This window comes from Xenopus laevis, chromosome 6S (genome assembly GCF_017654675.1).
Source record: "Xenopus laevis strain J_2021 chromosome 6S, Xenopus_laevis_v10.1, whole genome shotgun sequence".
Lineage (NCBI taxonomy): Eukaryota > Metazoa > Chordata > Amphibia > Anura > Pipidae > Xenopus > Xenopus laevis.
The window spans coordinates 22,699,454-22,720,301 of NC_054382.1; the positions used below are offsets into that span (position 1 = coordinate 22,699,454).

At 40.2% G+C, this 20,848-nt stretch overlaps 1 protein-coding gene across 4 annotated transcripts in view; it reads right to left on the minus strand.

Moving 5' to 3' along the window:
* Positions 1 to 1,813: 1,813 nt before the first annotated feature.
* The window catches only part of mindy3.S (MINDY lysine 48 deubiquitinase 3 S homeolog), a 54,502-nt gene continuing 35,467 nt past the window's right edge, over positions 1,814 to 20,848 (minus strand). For all 4 annotated transcript variants that reach the window (XM_018269149.2, XM_018269151.2, XM_018269152.2 and 1 more), the window contains exons 12-16: positions 18,782 to 18,854; positions 12,160 to 12,232; positions 10,422 to 10,509; positions 8,417 to 8,488; positions 1,814 to 4,123 (exon numbers count right to left, since the gene is read on the minus strand). In XM_018269149.2, the coding sequence (XP_018124638.1) occupies positions 3,977 to 4,123; positions 8,417 to 8,488; positions 10,422 to 10,509; positions 12,160 to 12,232; positions 18,782 to 18,854 (453 nt within the window). In that variant the 3' untranslated portion in view covers positions 1,814 to 3,976. The remainder of the gene's footprint in view (positions 4,124 to 8,416; positions 8,489 to 10,421; positions 10,510 to 12,159; positions 12,233 to 18,781; positions 18,855 to 20,848) is intronic.

The window sequence follows — 20,848 nt, forward strand, 5'->3', positions numbered from 1 at the left end:
CATATGCATATTAGAGGCGGGGAGAGAAATTGCGTGACTTTTTGTCAGAAAACAAGGACGCAAAACATTTTTCCCCTTCCCATCCCTAATTTGCATATGCAAATTAGGGTTCGGATTCGGCCGAATCTTTCGCTAAGGATTCAGAGGTTCGGCTGAATCCAAAATAGTGGATTCGGTGCATCCCGAATACATAGTATAGTGAACAAACCACCCGCTATTCGGCTGAATCCTTCTGTCCGGCCGAACCAAATCCGACTTTGCATATGCAAATTAGGGGCGGGAGGGAAATCGTGTGACTTTTTGTCAAAAAACAAGGAAGTAAAAAATGTATTCCCCTTTCCACCCCTAATTTGCATATGCAAATTAGGATTCGGTCCAGTATTCATCTGAATCCTTCATGAAGGATTCGGCCGAATCCAAAATAATGGATTCGGTGCATCCCTAGTTCCATGACCATATAAAAGCACAAAACCAAAGGCAGAGTACCTTTATACAGGTCATGGAACTCCAGGGTTACTTCTAATACCCTCATATTTTCCAACAAGAGGTACTTTATTTATTATAATACACAAGTTTTAGTGAGTCATGTGACCAAAATTACATCAATACTCAGGGTTTATAACTGATGACATCACTACTCACCCTTCATATAGTGAATAAAGTACCCCCTCTTGTAAAATATAAGGATATTATAAGTTACCGAGGAGTTTCATGACCATATTAAAACACGAGGCCGAAGGTCATGGAACTCCGAGGTTACTTCTAATATCCTCATATTTTACAACTGGGGGTACTTTATTTATTATAATACACAAGTTTCAGTGAGGCAGGTGACAGAAATGACATCAGAACTCACCGTTAATAACTGATGGCATCAGAACTCACCGTTTATAAGGATATCATTTAGAGGATAATCATGGCTTTTGTGTATTATATAGCCATCTTTCTATAAGGGGCAAATTCACTATGCGCTGAAGCGCCCAACGCTAGCGTCAATTCGCTAGCGTTGGTCATTTTCGTTACTTCGCAAATTCACTAACGAACACTGGCGTAAATTCGCTAGTGTTACTTCGCACCCTTACGCCAGGCGAATTTGCGCAACGGACGTAACTACGCAAATTCACTAACGCGTGCATTGTACTGAACGCTACCTTTTACGCTAGACTTCCTTCGCCACCTCAGACCAGGCGAAGCGCAATAGAGTAGATAGGCGTTTTTTCTATATTATGGGTGATAGGCTGAAAAAGATTGAAAATTTTTTTGGGGCTCCCCTCCTTCCCCCTACATTTCCTAACTCATGGCAACTTAACTATACAGTGGGCACATGTGTAGGGCAAAAAAAAAATTTTATTTGATGTTTTGAAGGTTTCCCAGGCATTTGTAGTGATTGTACGTATTCCTCCATTGAAATTTGAATTTGGCGCCGTATGCAAATTAACCATCGCTAGCGTAACTTCGCTTCGCGAATCAACGATAGCGCAACTTCGCAACCTTACGCTACCCCTGTGCGCAACTTCGGATTTTAGTGAATTTGCGGAGCGCTGGCGAAACTACGCCTGGCGAAGTTACGCCTGGCGCAACTACGAATCTTAGTGAATTTGCCCCTTTGGCTCCATTCTATCCAGCCAATAGCTAAAGCGATGCTGAGCACAATATCTCCAAACCGTTTCCTCTAAAATAAAACAATAGACTGACTTTAGCAAACATTAGTGTGACTGTGCAAATAATATAGGCCGTATTACTATTCCTATACACATTTTGTGGGGGAGAAACAAGGAATGAACTGCACAAGTTTAATACAATGGGTCACGGCTCAGAAAAGAGTTTGTTTATTTAAAGGTCAGAAATGTGATCATAATAAATAATTTAACATAGTCGTGTGGTCACAGATGTTTCTCATGCGCTGAACACAGTGATAAACACGAGGGAGAGAAGGATTGAGCTTAATCTGCTGCTCAGGAACAGGCAGAACAAGGGTATTTGGCAATAGCACAGATCGGAACACTTGGAAAGAAACCCATACAGAACGGCTCAGCTCTTGCTCGAGAGCCAGTGCGATGGATGCTACTTCTTACATGTCAGTTCTCTGAGACAGGTTATTGTCTGAAAAATATACATTGCTCTGGTACAGCTTCTGGGTTTCTCCAAGTGCAATTTCCAATTTAGGAACAGCAGCCTCGTATGAAAGCATATGCCATCAGGTCGATTTCTTTAAAAACAGCGTGTAACAAGGGAACAATTATATAAGGACTTTGGTACAATTACAGCTGCCCTGACATTGGTCCAGGCTCCAGATCAATGCAATTTTGTGAGTATGAAATAATAAACTGTAATAGGCCTCACTAGTACAAGTTCTAAAGCGAGTACAACATGGGAATATAAGTGGGTTAACTGCCCCTCTCACACCTGCCAGCACCCCAAACACTTACTAAGAACTACCTGGTCGGTTAGATTATCAGTCTGGACAGACTTACTGATCCAATGGTATCCAAAAGCAATTTTATCATTGGCACACCATGTCCTTGTTAATTATAGGGTGCATTCAATCCCAGGCTGTTTCAACACGGTAATCTCTTGAAAAAAGGAGAAAAGAAGCACACCATACTTCGGCCCCTGCCTTTAAAGCATTTATTGCAGCAGAAATGTGGCACAAGCTTTCAGGGACAACCCCTTCCTCAGGTGCACCCGAGAAAAGGTTTGTACCCGAAAGCTTGTGCCACAATAAATGATTTAAAGGCAAGAGCTGAAGTATGGTGTGCTTCTTTTCCCCTTTTTTCAAGATATAATATAAGGAACTGCCTTTCCGATACAGCAAGGCTGTAAAGCAAACATTTTGGTACATGTCCCTTGAGACCCCCCAATATTTGGCCAAGGCTCCTCTATATAAACATCATTGTAGCCGACATTTATTCATAGTTCTTAGAATATCTAGGACAGCAAGTAAATTTCACCCATAAACATTTAAGATAGGGGTTTTGGGAGTATCTGAATGGAAAAAGTAGTAATTCTTCCCCAAATTCTCCTTACTGGTCTTTAGAATGTGCCCCCTGCCCACGTGGCATGGTGTGCCCTAATTTAGAGAATACTCAGACAAAAGTGTCAGGTATTGAAATGTCAAAGCAGCGCCAAAACAGATAAGGGATCCGATATTCCAAATTACGGAAAGGCAGTCTCCCATAGACGCCATTATAATCAAATAATCCAAATTTTTTAAATTGATTTCCTTGTACTTGATCCAAACTAAGATATAATTAATCCTTATTGGAGGCAAAATCAGCCTATTGGGTTTATTTAATGTTTACATGATTTTCTTGTAGACTTAAGGTAAGGTATAAGATCCAAATTATGGAAAGTTATCCGGAAAACCCCAGGTCCCGAACATTCTGCATAATAGATCCCATACCTGTACAATAAAAAACGATGTCAGCATAGGTATTAGCCTGTACTAAGCAAAAGTCAGTAGTGAATACAATCCCAACTTTAGGCCTGGCACCCATGCTAGATAGACCTGAAAGCCAATCAAAATGAAAATGAATGGAACAACAGCTTGACTGATATTACTATGTTATTATATCATTTGAAATCCTTCTATGAGGAGGCAGAGGCTCACCCTAAATGGACCCTAGAATGCTAAGGGGCATATTTATCCAGGGGTGAATGTTTCCAGCCACTGCTCCTATAAAAGGGCTGAAACACAGAGAGCGGTGATAGGGGGACCTCCGAACACAAATGCTTTTTGCACCTTCCAGTTAATAACATCAGAAGTGGTGACAGGGGGACAGTGGCAATGGGTTATTAGTGTGACCCGATACAAGAAATAAGAGAAATATGCAGTATATGTTGCTCGCAGGAATGTTTGTCCATTAAAGCTATTTGCTGTAATCGATTTCAGTGTGATATATACAGTAAAATAAAAAGTTGCAATATCCAGCATGACCATAGACCATTTCCAATAATAATACGTTGCAGCGTTCCATTAATTTAATGAGGGCGGCCTGTCTGTGGACCAGAGAAGTTCTACAAAGGGCCATTTGGTCTGTAGACAGTATTTGATAGGAGTATCATCCGTCTGTAATCTCGGGTCTTCGAAACCCATCACTGCTGTTCCCTCAGTGTAAGAAACCTGCCAGAAGAGAATAAAGGAGAACATTTTCAAATGTCCAACATCAAAACACAGAGAAGGTTTGCTCATCACGCTTTGTGCATTGCCGGTAATAAAAACAGCCTTAAAAGAACAGTTCCGTCTAAAAAATAACTGGAAAATAGACTGTGCTAAATAAAAAAAGTTTCTAATGTAGTTAGTTAGGCAAAAATATAATCGATAAAGGCTGGAGTGATTGGATGTGTAACATAATAGCCAGAACACTACTTCCTGTGCCCATGTGCCCCCCCCCATAACTCACTGATTGGTTATTGCCTGGTAACCAATCAGTTTAAACCAAGGGGCAGATTTACGGGCGAAGTGGCCGTCACTAGCGAAAATTTGGCAGAAATCTCTTCCACTGGGACATCACCAATTTACTAACAAGCGCAGACGACAATTTGCTAGCGAAAGAAATTGTCGCTTCACGTCCTATTGCAAGGCGCATTTTCACTCAGGCGAACGATCTTTACTCCGCAAACGATCGTTACACTTTTGCCAGATTTTGCTTCGCCACCTTAGAGCAGGCAAACTGATAAGATGAAGCTACATCAATCCTCAATCTTATGTCAGTGACATCATATCCTGTATGCCGAAAAGTCATAAAAGTTCTAAAAAAACGCTGGTGACTTTTTCATATTTTAAAGCGGGATTGTCTTCAAAAGTCCTATTAAAGATTTTTCCCCAGACATTTGAGGGGCATGGAACATTCGTTTTAGGGTGGGCTCATGTCTAGGATCTCGTTTGTCTTTATTTTGCTTCGTTGGACATTTGTAATAATAAGGGGCCACTTCCAGCATTTGCACCAACATATCAATAAAGGCGTCTATACGATCTATATGTATCCGCCTTTTCAAATTGACCTAAATGTAAGAGTACTAATGAAGTTTCGCTAGGCAGAAAAGAACGCCAGCGAACTTTTGCTATGAAATGTTCGCACTGACAAATGAATGCTAGTGAAACTTCGCCAGTGTTCAGCTACAGATTTCGCATTTTAGCGAATAAGCGCAGTGGTAACTGATTTGCGCTTGGTGAAGTGGTGCGAAGTGTGGTGGGGCGTTCGCTGGCGAAAATTCGCCCTTTAGTGAATTTTTAGTGAAAAGCAGGAAGTAGTGTTCTGGCTATTATGTTAGACATCCAATCACTCCAGCCTTTATACATTACATTTTTGGCTAACTAACTATATTAGAAACATTGTTTATTTTGCACAGCCTATCTATCTAGTTTTTATACTGAACAATTCCTTTAAGGGGAAGGAAACCTAGTTGGCGCGAAACCCCTCCCCCCCTCCCGTGTGTTGCCCACCCTCCTCCCCCCTGGCCTACCCGTCCCGCTGGGCAAATGCCCCTAACTTGTTACTTACCCTTCTGCGCAGGTCCAGTCCAGGGAGTTCACAGACGACATCTTCTTCCACGCGATCTTCTTCCTGCTTTGAACGGCGCATGCGCAATAGGAGCATTTCGCCGGTACGATCTACTGTGCATGCGCCCAAAGTACATCGTGACTTTTGGCACATGCGCAGTAGATCCGTACCGGCGAAATGCTCCTACTGCGCATGCGCAAAAACGCCGTTCAAAGCAGGAAGAAGATCGCGTGGAAGAAGATGTCGTCTGTGAACTCCCTGGACTGGACCTGCGCAGAAGGGTAAGTAACAAGTATGGGGCATTTGCCCAGCGGGACGGAAAGGCCAGGGGGGAGGAGGGAGGGTGGGCAACACACGGGAGGGGGGGAGGGATTTTGCGCCAACTAGGTTTCCTTCTGCTTTAAGGAGACAGGTTTAACAGCTCACTAACACATATTGGACTGGTTTCAGGAGCAAAGGTCCTTGAGGCATTTTTACAAGAGAGGCAGAAGCACTTAGTATTATAGGACACACTCTTGAGCCCTTAGAGCTTTTGCCCAACTGCCCCTGGTCTGTGTAAACAAGCCCCCATATACCCCAGTTAAGTTGCCTTGTCTCTCTTTTCATACTCCTAAGCCTCGTTCAGCTGTGTCTGCTTTTAGCACTGTCCTATTCCAATACCCTTTTACACAGCTAAACAGTAAATGGTAGACAAACGGGGAAAACACTGTCGACGAGTGTTATCCTATAGAATTGGACCAGTAAAAGAGTTTGTTTCCATTTGCTGAGAAATGTCAACAACAACTGGCATGCGAGAAATGTTAACTATGCCACATGTTGTTTCGCAGATACATTTGCATTGGTTCTTGTTTATTTGAATGCTCCATGGTTATCCAGCACATCATTATGCAGCAATGACCGAGAGGGAAATCTGCACACACTTAGCTGTAATGCGCCTGTTTGGAAAGAGAACAGATCAATGGACAACCCTCAGCCTAGATCTTTTTGTTTAGTTAAAAGGGAAATTTTTAACAAAAGAAATGAGCCAATTTCCCAAGCTGGATAACGACAATGACTTTGGTACAACAGAATCTGTGAGTCAATTACACATCATTACTGATCATTACTAGTTGCTCCATGATTTTGTTTTCTACCTCTCAAATACTAGAAGAGACATTTTAGGTCTGTGTTCCAAAACAGTTCATTTGAGTAAAGATTTTGCCCTGAAATAATGACACTTAGGGTAAGGCCAGACTGGGCATTTTGGGGAGATTTGGTCGCCTGGCGACTAATCGCCTCGTCTAATCACAAGCGGCCTTCGGAAAACGAATTTCTGCATGTGATTAGCGCCGGCGTTTTTTCATTTTAGCCGGCGCAGAGTTAGGGAAGGCCTTTGGTCGCCGCAAAGACGAGGCAATTAATAGCCAGGCTACCAAATCTCCCCAAAACGCCCAGTGTGGCCTTACCCTTAAGTCCATAAATTAAACTGTTAAAACAGTAAACTTTCTAGAAAGCAAATTCCTGAGTGCGTTTATTTGCATCAGGCAATGGAACTTGCTATTTTTTATCCCAGTTTACTGTGTTTATTTTGAACCCAATAACATGACAAGTAGAACAGTGGTTTACTGGAGACTGCAGGATCCATCACAGTTGTTAAACGAGAAGGAAAGCTGCTGAAGCAGTTTATTGCCAATAGATTAGCCACAATGGTGCAAGCTAGAACACTATATTTATTCTGCAGAATACTTTACCATACCTAAGTAAACAGCTCTAGAGGCTCGGTTTGTTTAGGATAGCAGCTGCCATATTAGCTTGCTGTGACATCACTTCCTGCTCTCTCATAGCTCTGGGTTCAGATTACCGCAGGGGTGGGGAAAAAGGTAGGGGGAGAGGGAAGCAAACTGAGCATGCTCAAGCCCTAGCCCTGGAGGTTTAAGATGAAAACAGGAAGTCTGATACAGAAGTCCATGTGTACACAATAGAAGGAAAGAAATGCTGTGTTACTTTTGACAGAGGATGTTGAGAGTTTACTGGTGAATTTATATAGACCTTTCTGAAAAAGCTTACTTAATTTTAGCCGTTCCTTCTCCTTTAAGGTGCCAAAAACCTTCTCCAAATACCATCTGTCTCCTCTTTAAGTGATACTGACATAATAATGTACATACAAAGTCGCATATAGGTCATGTTGATAATTCCCTTCTCAGCCTGTCTGTTAGAAATTTCTAACTTCTGCAGCAGAAACATGGCAGCCCCTCATAAAGAAACATAGGGATCTAATAGCATCAGGAAGCGCTTTTATAGCATAATGGCAAAGCTCATGGAAAGACAATATTATGCTTTATTTAGAAACCAGTTTAATTTCAGGTGTCAATATCTCTTTTAAATTCTCCTGGGACACAATGAAGTTGAAGATATTTTTAAGATTTGCCCATCATCCCAGGTATTGCTTGTTTCTGGCAGAGCCTGTGCAACTTACAAGGAGTTTGTACCATTCTCCCTGTGCTTGAGTGGGTTTCTTCTGGGTGCTCCAATTTCTTTTGTTCCACACCCCAAAAACATACAGGCTCCCTACTGTGTGTGAATGTGATAGGAGACCAGCGATTGACTGGAAATACATCCACTAACATATATCTCAGTTCTATATCTATCCATTACAGAGCTTCAGACACATTTTTCAATATATTTAAAGGCTCTTGTCATTGGTATGGGGCAGCAAACAGACTGGGCCTTTGTGTATTGCTTTCTGCTAATATACAAGGCGATGACTAAGTGAACTGTCATTAAGAGGGATCTAGTCATTTCACAATGCGATGCTACAGCCATGAACTCTGGATGTACAGGAAATTGAGTTTTTGGGAAACAGCTCCCTTTATCTTACATTTATGAGAAAAGAGAGTAGAAATGGTAAGACAAAATGAAGAAATGAAACATACCTTCTCGTTATGGTTAGACTGCCTTAATCCGTTGTAATGATACACAGTAAAAGATTCTGGAACTTTTGAACTCTTAAAGCAAACAAAGAGAAAGAGTTGAACGCTCTTACACGGAGGAAGAATTCCATCTTATATTGATACATCTGGGAATTTTATATGATAATATTAGCAGCTCTTAACCATCTTAGTTAATGCTAACTATCCATAAAGGATATGGGTGTAATATGCGTCAGCTTTCAAACCCTTTGCCTGGGTGACAATTCCTTATGTAATAGTGGAAAGGACTTCTTTCAGCGTCCGTTCAGAGAAAAGTGTGAGGGCAGCATTTCTTGACTTTGTGTATACACACATGAACTACACAAATTGTGCTGTGTCCACTGCTCTGCTTGATTCTGGGCTGCACTGATTGTATTAGGGTCTGGCCACACGGGCAGATTAGTCGCTGGCGACTAATCTCCCTGATCTGCCTTCCACTGGCTAAAATGTAAATCACCTGGGGGCAGGCACATGGAGCTCTTTGTTTTCCGAAGTCGTCTGTAATTGCCTCATGAGGAAACTTTGGGCGACTTCGGAAAACGAACCACTCCGTGTGCCTGCCCCCAGGTGATTTACATTTTAGCCAGTGGATGGCAGATCGGGGAGACTAGTCGCCATGAAGAAGAGGAGATTTGTCGCCTGGCGACTGATATCCCGAATCTGCCTCTGACCCTTAAAATGAAATGAGGTCAGTGAAGCCCTTCTAACTACATTTTCTAGAGGTGTTCCAGACATTTCACATGATCTGGCGACATTATAATAATAATAATAAACAGACACATTACGTCCCTAATAAAGTAGAAAAAATATGGTGGTGGGACTGGTGCTCTGGTGACGCTTGCTCTAACTAGTAAGACAGCGAGATTAAACTCAAGTCCAACTGAGAAGGATTTTAGTACCCCCTGATAGCACTTAATAATGGCACATGAAAAGACTGGCCAAGCTGCTACCTGTGCATAAAGTCTTTGGACAGTGGCCTTTTCAATTTAAAACCCCCTTGAAAGCATTTGTTCTGGACGCCACTTAGCTAAACTGCCTGATGCCAGGAATTAGTTCAGCAACAACATTAGGGAAATGGCACAGAACTTGCAGGACTTGAAAAAAAATAGCAAAGGTTTTTTTTTACAGACCTTTTAGGACTTTTTCATACTATTGTGACCAGTTTGCTTTGTCTACACAACTCCTCCTGTCTAGAAAGCAAACTGATCACAGTAGTGGGAACTAGACCACTACTGTGAGAAAAGCTACCAAAGCAGTTTATTGCCAATAGATTAGCCACAATAGTGCAAGTTATAACACTATATTTATTCTGCAGAATGCTTTACCATACCTGAGTAAACAGTGCTAGAAGCTCTCTCTGTTTGTTTAGCATAGCAGCTGCCATATTAGCTTGGTGTGACATCACTTCACTCTCCTAACTGGTGTATTTATATAGGCCTTTCTGATAAAAGCTTACTTAATTTTATTGTTTAATTCTCCTTTAATATTTATATACAGTATATGTGTTTGACCAACGTAATAGCTGGGCAGAATTTTACATATGCGACAAGAGTGATTGAGGCTTTAAAGGATACACTATACATACACCATTACATTATCCTTGTGACACAATGTGCACTTGTGTTAACATGTCTTTAAATAGATTTTGACATATGATCTGTTTTGTCGCTGCTTTAGCAGGACTTCCAGCCTGATTAATATCTCAGGAGCAATTCGTTTGACTAAAATCAGCTTTATGTGATGACACCGACATTCTGGCACCTCTAAAGTTTGGAACACGATTAAACAAATGCCGTTCTGACATGAGAGCCTGTCAGAATGTTTAGGCATAAGAAATGTTGTGATTGTGTTTTTTCACAAATTAACCTCATCACCATGCAAATCTGAAATAGAAGAGCGATAAAGCAAGAAACAGCAAATAGGCATTAGCACACAACAACATGGCAGTTCCAAGGAGGACGCCCCATACCTGCTCCGGGAAGAATTCCAGCAGAAAAGGTCCCAGTAAAATAATACCTAGTTCTTCTGGGTCTAATTTTGTCTTCATGAGGTTTACGCTAGAAAACAATGTTGAAAAAACAATAAGCACAGAATAATTTGCCGTTCCACGTTCCTAAGATATGGGACAGCACAATCTGTATCTGCCAAGAAAATGTAGGCAGCTCGGTTTAGAGTTTTCATGACAGATCCATCAGAATGCCAGCTCCTTTGCCAAACAGTTATTTTAAGACTCCATCATTTTAAGATTAAAACCAAAACACTGATAATAATTCTCCAAGTCAAACCCATATTAGGAAAAATGTTTTCAGGCTTTTTGAAACGTACATTTTTGCTTAAAAACAAGGTCTAGTAATAATTGCAATACTCGTGTTAAATTTGTACTAAATGTTAAGGACATTTGTGGGCACATACCGACAAGATGGACTTTACAAATATTGTCATCATTTAGCGTTCCTTCAGATGTCCGTGTGAGGACATCAACTGCCAAATGAGGACTCAAGAGGCTGGGTGCTGCTGTACAGACATAAGGTGTTGGGTTGGACAAGTATGTCAAGAGAGACACAGCACTGAGCACTTGGCTGGTGGCTACAGCCTTTAGTGTATTACGAAAGAATCAAAAATAGTTTTTTTTAGAGACTCACCACGTATATGAGGAGGTCCAGGTGCTCTGCCCCGAGTCTTCAGCTTGAGGGACTGGATATCACAGTATTGTTTGTAGGGTAGGCACTCAAAGAGCAATCCTCCAGGCAGTTGTAGTTAAAACAGTATTTATTGAAGTACAAGTATGGATTACAGCCTTACGCGTTTCGTGTTCTCACAACACTTAATCATAGACCCTACATGAAAACGCGTAAGGCTGTAATCCATACATGAAACGCGTAAGGCTGTAATCCATACTTGTACTTCAATAAATACTTTTTTAACTACTGCCTGGAGGATTTGCTCTTTGAGAAGTATCCCAGCCCATTGCCATTTTTAGTGAATAGGAGCACCAACCTAGGGTATTGGGTAACCGACTTTAAATCAGTGTGGGTGTCTAACATCTTGGTAGCCCCCCGTGAGTATACCTTTCCTTCTACTTTATGTAATATATTGTTACACATTTGCTTCTGTCTCAGTCTAGTGTCCCTGATCAGCAGAAAAAAAGCTCTGATTAGTCATTTAGAACAGTTAAAGAAAATGTGTTATTGGTTGTTACATCTCTAGCATTGTGAGGATACAAGGGTGGCACTGGACTAATGTTGGGAATCAAAAAGGGGGCTTAAACAGATAAAGTGCAGATACTACTGCTACAGAGAGAAGTTCCCTTCTAAATGCAGTGGGGGTTCTAGTTGTTCATGACAGGAAAATAACGGCTTTTAAGAATGCTGGAATTCCCATGAGCTGCTTCCCGTTACTTTCTAGGCAAAATGATAATCGCTTCCTATGTCACAAGCCCAAAGATTTCCGTAGAATGGGAATAGCCTTTCCTTCTCCTTTAAAGTCACTTTTGCTAACAGATTTTAGTATCTCTGCATATTTTTAGAAGTGTTGTCCATATTATGGCCCTGGCTAAAGACCAGATGAAAAACCCCAGTTATGACAGAACGTGTGGTGTAGGTGCATTATGGATAAGGCAGTTGATCAAGCTGCCAAAATGGAAATGCAGGAAGACTCCTTCATATGGGACAGTCCATATGCACTAATACAATTAACAATATACTTACTACTCTGTATCTGACACAAGATCCAAAGCTTTCATGACATCCTCTAGCAGGGCATCAGGAATGAATCCGTTTTCTGTTTAAAAAGGGAAACAATATTGAGATTTATGCCTTCAAGTATCAACGACTGTACATGAATGTGTTTAAAAGAAGGAAACCTTTACCTAGCAGAGTTCAAGCACTCCCTTAGGGCTACAAGTGCTAATTACTCTGAGATGGCTATTCGCACACAAGTGCATGAGAAGAAAGCACATATTTGTACTCTAGATAACCATTAACCTTTAAAAATGTAAGTATTTATGATCATGATGCACTCCGAGGAACAGCAAGACCATTTCTCATATTTTATTCCATTGTTGAAGCTAAAAAACCTTCTGTTAGCTGGCCTGAAAAGAGCAGGGTGGTCCGGTTCCGGTCTCGTTAGCTCCTTACAACCTGTCAGGAGAAACATGGTGCCCCAGAATAGTTGGTAGACAACTCGCCAAATGGTAAATGTGGTCCGGGAGCTCCAGCCCCAGACCCCCAGCTTTAGGGAGCAGTACAACGAAGGATAAGTAGAAGAAGGGCCAACCGGCACTCAAACGGATCCACAGGACCAGAGAAAATTAGTTAGAAAATATTTTTAGTTATACAATTTAAAATATGTATATCATCTCCATCCACCCTACGCGTTTCGCACCCACTTGGGGCACTTAGTCATGGGCTCTTTTCTTAGTCATGGGCACTTAGTCATGGTGCCGGTCGGCTCCGCTTCTACTTATCCTCCTGACTTAACCTTACCAGCCGAAAAAATATTCCCCGTTCCTATTTTAGGATATATTTCTTGTGACTTAGGTCTGTGAACCTGGCATAGAGAACATGGCAGAATTAAAAATACCTATGAATATCATTCTATGAAAATACACATTAATTGTTAAAAACAGTTATAAATTGGGCCACTAAGTTTTTCTTCCCGTGTTCATTAACTCCAGAGATTTACAGTTGCTGTGATATAAGGCAAAAGCTATGTCAGATGAAGAGCCATTAGCCCAGGCAAGGTTTATGCAGGAGTGACTGTGAGCAGTGCCAGATGTTTTGATTACAGTGCTAGCCATCATTTGTATTACACTAAAAGCTTTGAACAGTATTTGTCCTTTTAAAATAACTCACTGACCAAAAAAGATTAGATCTGCTGATAAGCGGTTTCTGTAAATCGCCAAAAAAAAAAAAAATCACATTTTGCTTCAGGTTTAAATGGCCAGCAGATGTTTTGTGTCTGTATTTGGCAGCCTAGAAGTAATTTTAATATATACTAAACATTTAAAGGAGTTGTTCAGCATTGAGATAACTTTTAGTATGGTGTAGGGAGTGATATTCTGAGACAATTTGCAATTTGGGTTTCATGTTTTTATTATTTGTAGTTTTTGAGTTATTTCGCTTTTTAATTCCAGTTTGCAATTTCAGCAATCTGCTTGCTAGGGTCCAAATTGCAACCATGCATTGGTTTGAATAAAAGACTGGGATATAAATAGTTGAGGGCCTGAACAGAAAGACATGCAGTAAAAAGTAGCAATAACAATACATTTGTAGCCTTACAGAGCATTTGTTTTTTAGATGGGGTCAGTGACCCCCATCTGAAAGCTGGAAAGCGTCAGAAGAAGAAGACAAATAATTTAAAAAAAATAAAAAAAAGAATAATGGCAACCTATTGAAAAGTTGCTTAGAAAAGGCCATTCTTTAACATACTAATAGTTTACTTAAAGGTGAACTACCCCTATAATGATGACATTCTTAAAGGAGAAGGAAAGCTACAGAGGCATTTTATTGCCAATAGATTAGTTGCAATAGTGCAAACTAGAATGCTATATTTATTTTGTAGAATATTTTACTATACCTGAGTAAAAATATCTAGAAGCTCTCCGTTTGTTTAGGATAGCAGCTGCCATATTAGCTTGGTGTGACAGCAGTTCCTGCCTGAGTCTCTCTCTGCTCACTTATAGCTCTGGGCTCAGATTACAGCAGAGAAGGGGGGGAGGAGAAAACTGAGCATGCTCACGCCCAGGGGAAAGAGGTTTAAGCTGAAGGCAGGTGGTCTGATACAGAAGTCCATTTGTACACAATAGAAGGAAAGAAATGCAGTGTTTCTTTTGACAGAGGACTCAGGGCAGCACTACTTTGAGGGTTTACTGGTATATTTAGATGGACCTTTCTGATAAGGCTTACTTAGTTTTAACCTTTCCTTCTCCTTTAAGAACTATTAGGTCAGAGTGTATTTGTTGTATAGGGATCTATTATTGCCATCCAAGAATTAAGGGCAATGCAAATGCCAGGGATATCGTACTTGAAGAAGCAGTGCATCTTGGGTGAATGGAGCGGTGAGTGCTACAGTGTTCTGCAGTTGCAAAATGATCAGTGATGCCTCCCACTTAACTGAATTGGAAGCAATATTGCAATTTTCTCCCTAAAATGCTGTTGTTTGCACTGGCCACAGCAGTACGACTAGAAGCTAATGTCACGATAAAGCAGCTTTGTCTGGCCTTGCTAAGATTTTGTCATTGTCCGTTTTGCATTGGCACAATCCTCCAAAAACAGACATAACCATCAGCTTTGGGCTTTAAGTTTTATAATTACAGTAAAAGGTGTGGGAATAGAAGTTTTATGGAGCCACTACGTTGTACAATGCAAAAGCTATTGCCTTACATGGTGCGGAGGGACAGACATAGCAGAGCCTTTACATTACTGTACAAGTCATTAGGTTTATTTTTGGATTCACGATATCTATAAATGACCCAAATGATGTGTTTGATACAGCAGACATAACACACTGAAAGAAGAAGTGATACAATGCACGTTCCTCTGTCAAACAAGAGCTGTTACGTTAAAGGGGAACTTGCATGAAAAATGTCATGGAAATCCAAAATATATTTTGTTAAAAAATATTTAACGTTTCTGCTATGATCAAGTTACTCTTCATTATCCCAGGGTTTGAGGGAGTTTTTTTAAAGACATATAAATCTAATGCATCACAGCTCTGTACTCCTATGGTCTATATAGAATTTGCATTGCTTTTCAAACAAAAACTGTTTCCACACAGAGCCTGAATGTACGGACAGACTGCGAGAGAGAGGCAAAGTGAAGAGAAACTGATTTTTTAATTTATTTCCATTTTTTAATTATTTTATTATTATTTCTATGAGATGAAGCCTATATTAACTGATTTTTAATTTATTTCCATTTTTTAATTATTTTATTATTATTTCTATGAGATGAAGCCTATATTAAATGTTCGTTTTCATGATAGATTCCCTTTAAGTTTCGAATATTGCCTATGCAGTATTCACTTTATTTATTTGTATAGAGATCTAAACGTGACACTTATTCCAAGCATTAAAATTTTTAAGAGATTGCAGTTTAAAGGGAAAAAATACTCCCTAATAACCTGCAGTCACTTAATAAGGATATTTGGGGCTACTTGCACTTAGTAGATCATGAGGTGGGTCCAAAATGCTTGAAATCACCCCTTCGTTTACAGCAACTGCCTAAGGAAATGCAACATGCTGCGTCCCACCTGCGTTTGGCGCTTACATGCGTCTGTGTGAGTACAGCCCCCATCACAATAACTGAGTGCGTTTACTCCTGCGCTCCCCTGCGGCTGAATGGAAGAAAGCGCAACACAGAGGAGCGCAGGAAAAACCGCCCTGTAAGAGCCCTAAAAGCGCTCATGCAGGTGCTTGTCGCTTGGAAAGTGGAAGTTGTTGCTTCTAAGCATCAAACGCCTGAAAGTAATTGAACAATTACAATCAGCCAATTGCTGTTGAGGTGAATTGGAAGGAGGGGGGGCATATTTGGGCATGTGTCATTGCCTAAGGGCAAGCCTAAATGCACACATTAACCAGTTAAACAGTCATATATGATTAAGTGAAAGCAACAGAAGAAAAACCTTTCCATCTTAAAGGATAAGGAAAGGGTTAATTCACTGGTGGTTGCTAATTTGTTAAAGGAACATTAACACCAAAAAAAGAAAGCGTTTTAAAGTAATTAAAATATAAGTAGTAATGCAGTGAACTGATAAAACTGGCGTGTTGGCTTCAGAAACACTACTATAGTTTATATAATGTTGCTAAGCCAAGGGGACAGCCATTCAAGCTGGACAGAAAGCACAGAATACACAGCAGATAACAGATAAGCTCTGTAGAATACAATGGGATTCTTCAGAATTTATCTGATATTTGGCTGTCCCCATGTCAACACAGCAGCTTGTTTTTATTAACTATAGTTGTATTTCTAAAGCAAATACACCAGTTTTACGAGTGTGGGGCAACAGCTCATTATATTGTCATTCTTTTAAAACTTTTACATTTTTTGGTGGTACTGTGCCTGTAAGCACCCCCAGTGATTGTAAACGTGCACTTCAGGCTGGTGGCCAGAAAGAATTCTAGAGAGAGCTGCACTGCCATCTTCCTGCCTTTCCAAGGGAATCATTGTGGCTGATCTGGGCAGAGTGCACAAGAGAGTAAAATTGGAACTAACGAGTAAAAAATCAAAACTTTTACTCTGCTCAGGCCCAGGGCTTTGCACATGTGCAGTAAAGACCCCATAGGCAAGTTAATTAAAGAAGAGGAGCACAAGCCTGGGATTGGAGGTAAGCACTTATAATCATTGGGAGTTGTTTAACATATTGAACCCCCCTCCCCATTGATTAATCGCCTCCTTGTTCTTTAAAGACATATGGTCTTTGAAATTGTGTTAATATTAGTTATTCTCTTCTAAAAGAACAGAAACCACAATATACACCAGGATTATCAGAACAGCTATTACCCAAATATAAGGTGCAAAATGAACTTCACTTATGCATGTGCCATTTCCCCCAGGACTGGCCACAATGCTGTATGAAGAAATGGGTCTCACTGATTCAAAGATTCATTTTATTTAATGTGCTATTGTTTTGATGTTGCAAGTCGGATTAGTGGTGTGTTTTGATCAGATTCTGATGAAATGAAACATTTAGTGGGTAGAGTTAGCTAGCGCTGCTCAAGAAAATACTTTGCCACATCTAGCTGCTGGGCTACAATACTGTAAACTTCACATATACTTGAAGAGGTTCTGCTATAAAGCTTAAGAAACAATGAGACATTGAAGGATCATTCGATGACTTTCACCAGCTGTGTTTCATATACACATATTCATGTCTCTCTTAGCAACTGTGATAGTTGGATTCTTGTCAGTGTTTGAAACTCATAGGATTGTGGGATAACATTTCAGGGCCCTTTATGGCTCTAAAAAAATGTATTGAGGGGTCTGTGGTTCAGAGGATATTTATTTACATTTCCCAAATGCTACAACAGCTACGAGCTGTATGTACTCTTGCACATTATGTGACATCAATAACCAAAGATGTCACTACTTAGAGATACATAATTGTTCTGCCAGGGGGAGGAAAGCAAAACCAAACATTAGACAAAAAGTACATCCATCCATTGGGAGTGCTGACTCAGAGCCTGGCTCTTTGTGTGAGAGACAAATCTTTACTTCCCTTATGTTCTTCATTACTGGGGCTTTGTTTGCCCTACCATTTTATTAGTATATTCCTTTACATTGTGTGTGCTAGGATTCTTAAAGGAGAAGGAAAGGTTAAAACTAAGTAAGCCTTATCAGAAAGGTCCATCTAAATATACCAGTAAACCCCCAAAGTAATGTTGCTATGAGTCCCCTGTCAAAAGAAATACTGCATTTCTTTCCTTCTATTGTGTACACACGGGCTTCTGTATCAGACTTCCTGCCTTCAGCTTAAACCTCATTGCCCTGGGCAAGAGCATGCTCAGTTTGCTCCTCTCCCCCCACCCCTCCCTTCTCTACTGTAATCTGAGCCCAGAGCAGGGAGAGACTCAGGCAGGAAGTGATGTCACACCATGTTAATACTGCAGCTCCTATTCTAAACAAACAGAGTTTCTAGAGCTTTTTACTCAGGTATGGTAAAACATTCTACAGAATAAATATAGCATTCTAGCTTACACTATTGCAGCTAATCTATTGGCAATAAAAGGCCTCCGTAGCTTTCCTTCTCCTTTAACATCCCGTCGCTCTACATCACTTCTTCCATTTACATCCAGAAAAACTGGCGGTTAAAATTAAAATATGGACCTATTTACATATTTTGACTTGTTTCTGGGTATCTGAATAAAAGGGATAACTTAATGATCGGAAGAACAAAAAAACAAGAATTGCAAAGAACCATAGGGGCCTATTTATCATGCTGTATTTGATTATATTTTTTAGTAGGGATGCAACGAATCAAGTTCGGGATTCAGCCTTTTCAGCAGGATTAGGATTCGGCCAAATCCTTGTGCCTGGCCGAACTGAATCCGAAACCTAATTTGCATATGTAAATAAGGGGCGGGAAGGGAAATCACATGACTTTTCCTCACAAAACAAGGAAGTAAAAACATTTTTCCTTTCCCTCCCCTAATCTGCATTTGCAAATAAGGATTCCATTCGGTATTCGGCCGAATCTTTCACAAAGGATTCGGTGCATGCCTATTTTTTTATACAGCTTGATAAGTAGACATAACAGACCATTTTGCTCTCTCGAGTCTCAAACACCCACGTCTGCATTGAAAAAGACAAACATAAAATAAGCATTGTTTACCTTCTGGATCATAGGTTTGAAATACTCTCCTTGCTCGTTCAGAAGGAGTCTCGGGAGTAACAAGAGCCATTTCCTTAAAAACAGCAAATAATGATGTTAATATGACAAAAAAACACACTACACCAAACATAAGGAAATGAGAAAGAAAGTGGACTTGTGAATGTGAAATGATCAGTCCTTTGAAGGCACTAACCATTGGCTATTTCCTAGTTATAGTATAATAAGCGGCACGTGCTTCTCAAAATACTAATTGCATGTAATGAAAACACCCTAACACTATATAGTGGTAAATCTTTGTCACACAGGCAGGAAGCTAACTAATTTTCCCTAGGCAGATCTTGCGTATTGCACCCCTCCAAAAATGTCAATTTTATTTTCTTTGCAGTCTAGTTCAGATACGTTATATGCTCTATTGCTCCCAACTGTTTTCTGCTGTGAAAGGCAGTTTACAGAGGCCACAGACAGAACCTTTACTATCATATGGATGTCCAGCAGAAAGAACTGCCTCTCCATGCTTTACGCACTACACCATTGATCATGAAAAGATTTCCACATCCTATAAATATATTTACCTGAACTCGAAGCTAAAAGTTTCTCTCTGGTCCTACTCTGGCTATGCTACAGTGGTGGGCCTATCTAGTTGTTAAGATTATTTGGCCCCATGTGCCAATGAAGACTTGGATATCGGTCGGCTCATCGATCGGGCTGGACGGAAAATTTTGACCATTGTTAGTGAATCGTCAGGTACAGGCAGAAATCTATTGTTTATACCTGTATATCTGACTATTCAGCTCTACACGTGTGTATTGAAATGAACAATCTTTCTTGGAAAGATCTTTTCCAAGAAAAATCATAATTGTTACGCCTATGACCACCTTTAGGGCAGAGGCATGTGGAGATCAGAGCTCCACCTGCAACAAATCTCCCAAAAATGCCTTTACCACTACTAACACATGGATCACTGCATGGCCTTCTGCTTATTTCATTGATAGTGTCAGGTCGCCACATGTAATGTGTTTTATATGTGGTGGTCCACTTTAGTAAAGGAAAAGGCATTATCATGAGAATTGTCATCAGCAAGTAGTGCAGATTTCTCATTGGTGTCAAATCTCCCCATGTGCCATAGCCCTAAGGAGGTGGAAGTTGCAAACTATCATGCTTTCCTTTTAAAGTGTAAAAAGCCTGTTATCATAAAAATGGGGCATATATTTTACTTCTAAACAGGATACTATCATATAATAAAATGACATTTTGAACTGCTTCTCTTTTGTAGTAGAGACAAATAGCGATCATTAGCAGTTCTCGTAAAACAAGAATTTTAGTACCATACACATAGAACACAATTACTAGACAAATATTTCTTTCCCCATTAGGTGTCTACAACAAATAGTGCCAAATACAGAATGACGTTCCTTCCCACCCCCAAAATAGCTCTGTTATTTGTAACACATAAATCGTGCTGCTGCATTAACTGATGTTTAGCATATCTAGATAATGAATGCATGGTCAAAAGTACTGCTTAGCTGAAATGATCTTGGTTTCCATGGGACAAATATCTGTAAATAAATTTGGGCACCTGCAATTAAGAGTTCTGTACTAGCTCTGTGCAAGTCATTTACAGCAAATGAGTTTTTAATGGATTTCAATAAATTCTAAAAAAAAAAAATCCACAATTTACTCATTAGGAAAGCAGACTTTGAAATGGGCAGTTTTTCTCTTAAAAATAAATAATGCATAATTTTACAATCCTCCTAGCTAGAAGTATTGTATGATCCTTGAGCAGTAATTATCCTGCTGCAGTTGCATTTTCAGACTGCGGATTACTCTGGGCATATATAACAGACTTTACAGTTAAATAGAAGATGCAAACATATTTTATTGAAATGTGGGTACACACAGCTTGATGAGCGGTCATTCAACAACCATAGGAGGACCACAGACTGCACAATGTGAATATGCAAAAAATCTTCCTTTGATAGTCAGCCCAGTGGTCAAATAACAGACAGCAGATGACCTAACATGGAGAGAGCTGAGTCGACAAATATATCCTATTAGTGTATAGAAAGG